At 43.0% G+C, this 11,312-nt stretch overlaps 1 protein-coding gene across 2 annotated transcripts in view; it reads left to right on the top strand.

Annotated features, from left to right (window-relative positions):
* The first annotated feature begins 106 nt into the window (after positions 1 to 106).
* 1700109H08Rikl (RIKEN cDNA 1700109H08 gene like) overlaps positions 107 to 11,312 on the top strand; it is a 20,531-nt gene continuing 9,325 nt past the window's right edge. For both annotated transcript variants that reach the window (XM_039108582.2, XM_006236077.5), the window contains exon 1: positions 107 to 2,160. In XM_039108582.2, the coding sequence (XP_038964510.1) occupies positions 2,103 to 2,160 (58 nt within the window). In that variant the 5' untranslated portion in view covers positions 107 to 2,102. The remainder of the gene's footprint in view (positions 2,161 to 11,312) is intronic.

Raw genomic sequence — 11,312 nt, 5'->3', positions numbered from 1 at the left:
ACATGTTACTTATGTGAGAATTACATTAACTCCTCCTGTGTGGTGTTTCCTACGATTTTGTGCTTCGTGTCTGCTGAATGATTAGGAGTGTTAAAAGGACTTGATAAGTCACTTTCATTGTACACTTATACAATCAGGTTGTGAAATAGAACAGTGCACAGTTGTGCCAGTCCCAGAGGCTGTGCTGATTAAAGTGGGGGATGCACAGAACATTTTGGCAGGAGAAGAGGCAGAGTAAACAGCTCTTTCACTTAGAGTAGCTGTGCTCTTACCTCCCTTTGGGTTACAGGTAGTTACAAAAGTAACTGCACCCTTTTGTTTTGTTTCTGTTTTTTTTTTTTTTAAACAGGCTTTCTCTGTTTAGCCCAGGCTGTCCTGGAACTTGCTCTATAGACCAGGCTAGCCTTGAACTCAGAGGTCTGCCTGCCGCATCTGCCTCTTTAGTGCTGGCACTAAATGCATGCGCCACCACTGCCCAGCTACCCTCAGGCTTTTAGTGATAAAAACAGCATGTTTCTTAGGAGGTCCCTTACATTCTCCTGCTTAAAGATAATATAAGATATAAAAGGTTTGAGGGATATATTATATCACCCCTCCCCCCAATTTTTTTTTTCAAAATTGATGCTTATGCAAATGCTTAAAAAGCTTGTTGGGTCATTTGATTGTCACCTTTCCTGAATGTATAAGGGCAGGTTATGGGCTTTTCTAGAGTGTGACAGCCACAGCCTGTAGGAAGCAGCTGTTTGTTAGAACAGATGGAAAATGGGTGATTTGATGGGAGGTTGTGTCTTTTTCAGAGTCTGCTGATTGAAACACACCTTTCATGGTTGGTGTTTGGTGACCCTAGCAGTCTCCTGATAGACATAAAGGGGATATTTGTGGGGTGTTGCCCCTATGTTAATTCCATGGTTATGATGATACATAAGTTAATAACATACCTTCTCTCCTCCACCACACCTGCCCCTTTCCTTTTTTGGATGATTTTTATACGGATTTTACAAACCTGACACGCCTCTTAAAGGTGGCACTGTGATAACTGTTGGAAAGTAATGGAAATCTGTAGAAGTGTTGGCTCGACACCAGTGCTAGCCTTTTTGGTCACTTGGATTCCTTTGTTTGCTCATAGCTGTTTTAGTACCCTAAGAGTATCCAAACTTTATTTTATCCAAAATACAGGTTTGTGCCTTCAGTCAAGCTGTGCTAACCCCTGCTCTTCTTTCCTTTCATGTAAGCAGTGGTATAGCCTCAGGGACAGTCAATGTGAATTGCTGTCTGCAGACTTAGCTGGTAGCCTCACATAAGAAATTTGCCATATTTCTATTTCAAGCCATTGGTATTTAGATTTCAGGTATATTTATAAGGAGGATTTTGAGATCTCCTCTTGCTTTGTCATAGAAGTTGTTTTCTATTTTATTGAAAACTTAGAGGGACTGGGGATATGTGTACCTGTACCTCAGGAGTAGATCATAAGGCTGGTAGGGCAGAACTACCACACTCAGAAAAGAATATTATGTCCTAAATTGTAACCATAGTTTTAGTGTTGCCTCATCTCTGTGAAGGCCGACACAGCCTAGAAGCTTAGCTGATCTTCCAAGGTCTCCCAACAAAGATAAAATGGGACAGTGGACATTTTAGCCAGCGTAGCAATCAGACCATGTTTTCCTACTGTTAGGTCCAAATCGGAAGCAATTAAGTGGGTTTTATGTTCGAAAAACTGTGTATGAGGTTGTGTGGCTCTCGTGAGAAGGTGCTTGGTGACATTAGGTGGCAGCCTTCAGAGGAGCTATTGACAGCTTGGGAAATTATGGCCATCTAAAGAAAGGTTTTGTGATTATATGTTCAAGTAGGAAGAAAAGTTTTAACTTGCACTGAAATAGTATGAAATACCATTTTACATGAGGCTTAGCCTCGGAGATAAGTTTGCTGCACGTGTACTGAGTAGCAGGGTCCATCCGTTCATCTTCAACCTGCTTGAGAACGTTCTGTCTGGTTGCTGGGAAGTTGCCATGGCCACATTCTGTTTTGGAGTTGTAGAGTTAGTACCAACTTGGGACTCAAGCTTGTAGGTGGACTGTTGAAACCCACGAGCTGAAGTGGCTGTGATGGAGCAGAGGGCTCTGAAGAAACTGGTGGAGTCCTTCAGAAAAACTGTCAAGTGCTGTAAGTACCCAGCAGAGCCCTAACACTGCCTCAGCACCGTGATTCAGGGAGAGGTTGGCTGATGGATTAGTTGAGATTTATTGGACATCAGTGAGTGCTCTGGAACCATACACGAAGAGTCCGTTTTTAATGTTATTGGTCATTTAAAAAAAAAAAATACAGCTACACATGGTGGCCGTGCCTTGAATCCCAGCACTCAGGAAGCAGAAGGAGGAGTTTGAGGACAGCCTGGTCTACATAGTTCAGGAAGGCTACATAGTGAGACACTGTCTCAAAAAAAGGGGGGGGGGTGTCGTTAAGAGGCCCAAGAGATGGCTTGGGTCATAAAGGACCTGCTATACAGCCTGGTAGACCTGAGTTCAGTCTCCAGGGCCCATGAGAGCTGAGTCCAAAAACCTGTCCTTGACCTGCTTACCACACACAAAGCAACAATGGCCTACTTTAAAAGTAAAGTACAAATACACAAGTGAACCATTACACTTGCACTTAGAAACATTCAAGCCATCAGATGCCCTGGCACATTAACCCATGTGGGGAGAATGTTTGTCATAAATGTAAAGAATCTGCCAACAGAGCATAGATTTCATTCTGTTGACAATAAGAATTTAAATTATAGGTGTTCACCTTGACCAGTTCTCTGGTTTCTAGCACAAAACTCAGTTTCAGATTGCTGTACTTCAAGGAATTAATGGAAAAAAATAAGATGGCTCAGCCAATAGGATGGCCCAGGAGATGAGAGGATTCACCATCTGAGCCTGATGGCCTTTGATTCCGGGAACCCTCGGTGGGAAGAGAGCCAATTCCCAAAGGTTCTCCAACCTCAATACATACATGCTTGTGCACATATCTAATAAGATTTAAAAAGACAAACCACAGATAACAATTGTTTAGGGCGGGGATGGCAAGATGTCTCAGTGGGTAAAGGAGCTTGAAGCGCGAGGATACACATCTGGCATCCTGAGTTTGATCTCCACTGTAAAATGGAGAGAACTTTGTCTACCTCCACTCTGACACGGCTTGTGTGCAACTCTCCTTCAGCACTCCAGAGGCAGGTTGGTCTCAGCTCAAAGCCCACCTTGTGTACAAGAGAATACAGGGGAGTGGAGCTATAGTGAGACCCTGTCTCAAAAAAACAACAAAAACAAAAAGTGCTAATAGTGTGGTGCTTTTCATGTGACAAGTATTTGCCTGTTAACTGAACTTGATACATCAATTTTGTTAATCCTTGCCTGGAAACTTTTGGTGTAGTCCTGAGAGTTTTATTCCTTAGATGGATCCTGAGTGGTAATTTTCAGTCTTCTAGGCAGTTGGCATTATTTAACTTCACCCGGTCTCAAACACTTACTCGCATCTCCCTTGGGACTTCAGGTGGATGGACACAACATTGACCTTCATAAGCTTCACTCGGCTTTGCTTTCTCAGGGGTTTGTAAAATAGCTTGAGTCCCCCAAGCACTGCTTATTGCTACCCTGCTACTACTTAATTCTTAAATAACCCTTCAGACTTTGTAAAGTTAGCCAGTATCAAAGAAATACAGTAAACACTGATGGTTGCTTGTATGTACATGGCACAGGCATGCATTCACATGCACATGAGGTATATGTCGTGACTGGGAGGGGCAGATTTGGTGAGTGTCTGCTGTTTTGCTCGATCGTGTGTTTTTTAAGGTAGCCTTAAACTGGAGCTCACTAGTTTTACTACAGGGATCCTCTTGTCTCTGCCTCTCCAGTGCTGGGATTCTTTACATCAGTCTGTGCTCAGCAAGTACTTTATCAACTGCACGCCTCCTTAGTCCAGTTTCTGTCATAGCAACACTGAAAAGGAAACTTTGTATACATTTAAAATCTAATTCCTCGCTCTAATCACAGTATTTTAGCTATATCTGACATACTTGTTTAATCCCATAATTTGTTACTTGGAAGCAATTACATACAAATTTGTAATGATTGATCAGTACCATATCTTGTACGTAGTCTTTTGCAAAGATACTGTTTGAAGAAAGGAGTGAACTGCAGCATTTCTTTTCCAGAGGTTTTGACATTAATTCTTCAATTGTGTTCACAATACCCAGCTGTGCCTCCCAGCTCCCTTTTGTGGTTTAGACAGAAATGAACACAGTACTGGTGCCCTGGTCTGGCAGCTGCCTGTTTTAGACTTGGATTACAGACAAACCTATTGAGGTAAGAGATTCTCACAGAGAAACAACCCTTAAAGTTAGCCATCTGAAGTCACACATTAGATTTTCTGCTGGTGACAGAGTCGGTACAGGTTGTCAGATGCAGATATTTTGCACAAAGGATTATTGTCCTAATTTGCAAGTCCTCCCTTTACATCGGTGGAGGCAGTGCTGGTGGCCTTCTGTACTGTGAGCCCTCACATAACAGGCTTGAAGCAATTTGGTTTTCCTTAGGCTACTCAGGAGAACTTGGACTTTTATTATTTCTCTTGGTGTTCTGCATTCTAGGCAAGAACTTTCCTGGGCTTTGGTTTAGAGCAATGGTTCTCAATTTCTAACGCTGTGGCTCTTTAATACAGTTCCTCATGTTGTGGTGACCCCAACCATAAAATTCTTTTTGTTGATACTTCATAACTAATTTTGCTTCTGCTATTAATAGTAATGTAAAGGTTTTCAGAGGTCAACAGCTGCTACTAAGTGACTCTTAGACCCTCAAAAAGCTAGTGACCTCACAAAGGAAATCTTTACAACACAACTGTTGCCATTTTTTTCCCTACCTATCTAGCATGCTTTGTTTTCTACAGGTAGTGTAAATTGTGTCTATTAATTTTGCACTACTTTCTCGAGTTGCCAGGTCCAGTTGGGTAGGCACTAGCTGTCTGTGACCATTTGTAAATGGTCAGCATTTAAAATGCCCTCTTTGTGGTCACACTAGCCACTTCTCAGGGGTCAGTGTCCACCTATGCACGATGGCTACCAAACCGAGCATCACGGATATGAACATGTCAGGAAGGTCTGTCGGGTGGTACAGTGCTGAAGGCATAGTTCTAATTCCTTTCCAATAACAGTTGTCTCTTAATCTAGGCATGGAGGCAGGAGATTACCTCTGAATACTGGCCCCCCCTGGCTGTGCAAGCTGCATTCTCACAGGACTTGTGTTTAGCATCCTGTTGTCACTAACTTAGTTCTTGCAGAGGTGACTGCAGGAGCCCTGGGCTCACAGCTCTGTAGTAGACTACCTGCACATCTCTTTCTTGAAAAGTGATAGATGATGGAGTGGAGACAAACCTCTGTAGGGTGCCTGCTAAGCACGAATGTGGCCCTGGGTTAGATCCCTACCACACAAACTGGGAGTGGTGGCTCACACCTGTATTCCCAGCACTTAAGAGAGTAGGCACAGAAGGAGCAGAAATTCAAGGACATCCTCAATTATATGGCATTCAAGGCAAACCTGAGTTACAAGAGATAAGCAGTCAAATTTGAGTATAATAGAAGGATCTATCTATACCCTATCAGTATAACCAAAAATCTCTGTAGAGGTACAGTCACCTAGATGAAGGGAGTCTTTAGAGGGCAAACTGAACATTGAACTTTTCACTGCAGTATTAAGGTACAGTGACTAGGGGTTGGGGATTTGGCTCAGTGGTAGAGCGCTTGGCTAGTAAGCGCAAGGCCCTGGGTTCGGTCCCCAGCTCCAAAAAATAGAAAAAAGAAAAAAAAGGGGGGCTGGAGAGATGTCTCAGCGGGAAAGAGCACTGACTGCTTTTCCAGAGGTCCTGAGTTCAATTCCCAGCAACCACATGGTGGCTCACAATCATCTGTAATGGGATCTGATGTCCTCTTCTGGTGTGTCTGAAGACAGCGACAGTGTACTCATATACATAAAATAAATAAATCTTTTAAAAAAAAAAAAGAAAAAGATACAGTGACTAGGTGTTGCAGCTCTGGAGTGAAAGGCTTCCCCACAGAAGCATTACAGCTCTCTCCAGCAGAGGGAGGGTTCCCAAGCAAGCAAAAGTGTCACAGCTCGGATAGGAGGTATCCTGGCATAGGGAGCCAATGAATACCAAAATCACACTGCACAACAAGCCTCACACAAGAGATTTCTTGGGAAGAGAAAACCCAGGAGGGTGGCTGCCTTTGCTTGGGCAGCAGGGAACTAAGCAGAAGGCAGAGTTTATCCAGGATTTCCTTGGCAATGGGGAGGAGAGATTACCAGAGTGGATTGGGATACCTTGCCAAAAGCTAGAGACACTATGGACTGCATCTCTGATCCACTTGTCATAAAGGGAGGGGAAAGTTTAATATTATTTGCCCTTGTACTAGATCCAAATCTTTGGTTCTTGGTGTTCATGAGTTTTTAATATATTTGAATCAAAACTTAACAGCAGGGCCACCTCTAGCATTTGTGAGACAAAATAACATGCCAGTGTATACATAGGAAATATTTCCTCCTTAACACTCTGTAGAAGACTTAGAAGCTGCACTACAATTGTAGCAATCTCAATGCTGCTTTCTGAAGTAAAAATAACCAGAACTCACTGGGCAGGAGCTAGTAAAGAGGTGAGCCTGAAATCTACTGTTCATGGTTCTAGAAGCTGCCAAATCAAAATCCAAGGAGATCAAATGGTGCTCTCTAGCTGGTAGGTTACTGGCAACTTGTTTTATAGGGGTACTAGACACAGTCACTTCAGAAGAGGCTCCCACTTCTTAAGACTGTCACATTGGAGAAGAGGATTTCAACATATAGCAGGGGAACCCACTCAAACCATACCACATACGTGACTTTATGTTGATTGATAGAAGCAGCACATCTCTGTGGCGTTACTCCCCAAGACACATGAGACCCAAACTGCTAAACAATGAAAGGCCAAGGAACAACTGAAACAACAGATTAGATGACATTGGGCAACTAGCTGTGCTGTCCTAGACTGGATCTTAACACTAAAAGGCCATTAGTGGGAAAATTACTAAGATAAAATTAGGCCTATCATTAGGAATAAATAGTACACAGTGATCAGCTTTGACCAAGTGCCATAGTGACATAAGCTTCAACTACATAAGGATTTGGATGAGAACTCTGCACTATCCTTGCACCTCTTACATAACTCTGAAACCTTGAAAACAGTGTCCAAGCTGACCAATTATTAATTCAGTTCAAGCTTACTCCAGCTGGGTGTAACAGTACACACCTACCACCCGTGCACTTGGGAGACTAAGGATCATGAGCTCGAGACCAAGAATAAATCATTTCAACCTATTCATGACCATAACATGCTCACAATAGAAGAAACCATCTATGCTTCTTCCCTTGGGGCAGCTGCATCCCCTATGTGGCCCAGCCTGTAAAGCCACTGTAGTGCCCTGTGGACAAATACCAAACAAAAGGGATGTATGAATGGAAGGGTCTATCTTGGTTCACAATCTAAGGGGACTTGGCTGCAAGCATGCGAGGCACCTGGTCACATTGCACCTACAGTTGGGAAACATGAATGCTGATGCTTAGCTCGCCCTTTGGAATGACACTGCCCACATTTAGGGTGAGTCTTCCCACCTCAGTTAACCTTTATCTCCTAGGTGGATCTAGATTCTGCCAAGTTGATGTGTGATTTTTCATGGGGAGACACCTATGTCTAAGGTATCTACAACATATTGAAGAACCAGTGAGTATTTAGGAATGCAGGTGAGGGATCTTACAGGAATGTAGATGACTCAAAGGTGGATGTCTCACCAAAATGCCTACCCTAGTATGGAAAGTGACTGAAGCTTACATCCCCTAGTGTTCCTCCCAAAAGCCTTATTCTTTAACAAAGATCCCAGTGCCAGGTATGGGATACTCGCCCATGATGGGTTGGTTATAGAAGCCCCAAAATAATGCATGCTACCGCCATTGCTCTTGGCTTACAGCAGAATGTGATGGTAAGACCTGTTGCTGAAGAGACTCCATGTTTTGGTCACAGGACTTAGAGAAATCAGGCTGGAATCACTGGCTGCTTCCTTCCTGCTGGCTAGAAGGTTCTATTGCAAACTTGAGGGGGAAGAAAGCTGTCACCACTCTCACCTAGCTGTGAATACTAACTTACATTAACAACTGCCCTGGAAGGATTTGTCCACTGCTGCGGTAATGACATGAATGCTTTGGGGGTAACCATTTTCTAATCGCAGTCAAGGCCTACTCGAGAGGCTGGGACATATTCCTGGTATTGTGCACTTGATCAGGAGCTGGTGGCAGGGAGATCATAGTACCTAAAGAGGAACCCACTGCTTTCATTTGGCTAAGTGGGACATGGTCAAATTGCTTTCTAAATACTAAATGTTTACAGAGATTTAGTACTGCTCTAGGTCTTCATAAAAAAAAAAAAAAAAAAAAAAAAAAAAAAAAAAAAGCTATTGCAATAGCAGCAGTTATGTAGAGATTCCCAACTGGTCAAAGTTCTGAAATAATCGTATGGACTGCTCAGTCCAAAATGGGTCATCTACATCACCCCGTTCTAGGGTCAAGCAACATCGAATTGCAGGAGAGAGGAGACGGAAGAATAAAGAGTCAGAGGTTGGGGGAAGGTGCATTACAAATGATGCCTTTCCTGACGTGACATTGCTGAGGCACCAATGAACTCATGCAGCACTGGTTACCTACACCAGACAACAGTGAGGAGACCTATCAGCACTTCATCATGACAAAGGGAGAGGCTCACAAGCCCCGCCCCTGAGGGTCTACTGGCAGTTAATGGCTGGGGGAAGGGGTGTCACTTTCTTCCATGGTTTAGCCATTGGTAAGTTACCCATGTGCCTCTGGAGGTAAACAGTCTCCCAGGCATGGGCATACAAGCAACCCTAATTAAACTTAGTGGGGCAGGCACACAGAGGACATGAAAGTCGGAAAAGGTATCAGTGTGGGTCTGGGTGAGTAATGGCAGGTGAGAGAGACTACAATTTGTTACATACATGAAACTGTCAAGGAAGAAGAAAACAAACATTGGTGTGCCTGGTGGAGCACAACTTGCAGGCAGTGGGACAGTCCTTTTTCCAGTACCTGCTACCACCTACATAACCTTGGGAAAGGGTTTAAAAAAGTTTCAGGGGGCTGGGGATTTAGCTCAGTGGTAGAGCGCTTACCTAGGAAGCGCAAGGCCCTGGGTTCGGTCCCCAGCTCCGAAAAAAAGAACCACAAAATAAATAAATAAATAAATAAATAAATAAAAAATAAATAAAAAATAAATAAAAAATAAATAAAAAATAAATAAATAAATAAAAAAGTTTCAGGAGTTTCCTCAGACTTCTAAACCTCATCAGTTCCATGTCCTTCCTTGGTTTGAATGACCCTCCAAGAGGGAGTGGTTCAAGTCAGAGGAAACAGCAATGTGACAATTGCCAGTTGAAATCTGCCCCCCCCCCCATTGTAGGGTCTCATTTTCACATTAGTGGAAACAGTCATAAAAAAAAAAAAATCTCAGGGTTGGGGATTTAGCTCAGTGGTAGAGCGCTTGCCTAGGAAGCGCAAGGCCCTGGGTTCGGTCCCCAGCTCCGAAAAAAAGAACCAAAAAAAAAAAAAAAAAAAAAAAAACTCACTATTTTATTTTTGCAAACTAGGGTATCGTGTAGCCATGGCTGGCCTGAAACTAACTCTGTAGACAAGGCTGGCCTTGAACTCAGAGATCCACTTGCCTCTCTCTCCTCTAAGTGCCGGGCTGAAAGGTGTGCCTCACCTCACCAGGCAAGTCTCAGTAGGTTTAAAGGAAGGCTTCTTAGACCTCATTTCTCTAGTGAAAAAGTCACATATGGAGGCAAATGCCCATGTCTGTACCACAAATACTTGGAAGATTGAGGCGGTAGATGAAGAATTTCAGGCCACCCTGGACTACATGGTGAGATTTTGTCTCAAAAAAAAGAAAAGAAAAAGTGTGTAAGTGTGTGTGTGTGTGTGTGTGTGTGTGTGTGTGTGTGTGTGTTAGAAAGGTTATTATGATCATGTAGCAGAATACAAATTGCTGATCTTCCATTCAAAAATCATTTCACGAATGTAGTATGAAAGTGGTTGTCCTTAAATCCAAGGCTGGTTATCAGCCAGGATTGTTTGGTAAGCTTGCATTGTCTGTAAGATCTGACAGCATGTCCCAGCATGGGCCCATCTGCCTCTGAACTCAGAAGCCCCACGCCTTCAAATTGCCTTCCAGGTAAGTGCCTGGTCCTTTAACGACTCCGTTCCAATGATACCTCTACTTTGGATAGTAGTCCCTCAGCACCGTCCCCACTTGAATATCCTTCTGTTCCTTTGGTTTTTGATTTACTAGACTTCATTTATCTAACTCTTCACACTTGTTTTTTTTTTTTTAAGATTTTATTCATTTATTATATATAAGTACACTGTAGCTGACTTCAGACACACCAGAAGAGGGCATCGGGTCTCTTTACAGATGGTTGTGAGCCACCATGTGGTTGCTGGGAATTGAACTCAGGACCTCTGGAAGAGTAGTCGGGTGCTCTTAACCGCTGAGCCATCTCTCCAGCCCTTTTTTTTTTTTTTTTGGTTCTTTTTTTCGGAGCTGGGGTCCGAACCCAGGGCCTTGCGCTTCCTAGGTAAGCGCTCTACCACTGAGCTAAATCCCCGATTGCATCCACACTTGTTTTAAGATTTAGAGAGTAAACATGCTGGGCAAGTGCTCTATCCCTGAGCCATACTACAGCTCCTTATGTATTTCTTGACAAGTCTGAAACCACCTTGAGGGCAGGAATCCAGTCTATCTGCTCACTGGCTCATGGGTGTCCTTCCAGACACTGAAGAAAAATTAGCCATTATACCCTATTTCAAGGCTGCACTAGTATAGTATGAAATTATATTGAGAAACATGTTTTAATTTAGTCTACAAAATAAATGTTATCAGGCAACTTTGAAGTTGCTTATACCCTCGATTATCAGTCACTATCGTAGGAACAATGTTCTTCAAACTACATAGAACCCCACCTATAAACTGAGTATTCCCTGTACTGCTTTCATTTGGGTAACTTAAAATCATCCCAAAGATAGTATTAAAACTGTTCTTCCTTTCTCCTCACCTTCCTCCACAAACAGGATCAAAAATAATGACAAGAAGCCCTCACCCCATATTTTAGTTCTCTCAAGTAGCTGTTGAGCCACTGTGGTAGTTTGAATTTGCTTGGCCCATGACAGTATTAGTAGGTATGGCCTTGAAGTAGG

This window comes from Rattus norvegicus, chromosome 4 (genome assembly GCF_036323735.1).
Source record: "Rattus norvegicus strain BN/NHsdMcwi chromosome 4, GRCr8, whole genome shotgun sequence".
NCBI classification, from domain to species: Eukaryota; Metazoa; Chordata; class Mammalia; order Rodentia; family Muridae; genus Rattus; species Rattus norvegicus.
The sequence above is the reverse complement of the archived record's forward strand: the minus strand, read 5'-3'. Positions and strand labels throughout refer to the sequence as shown.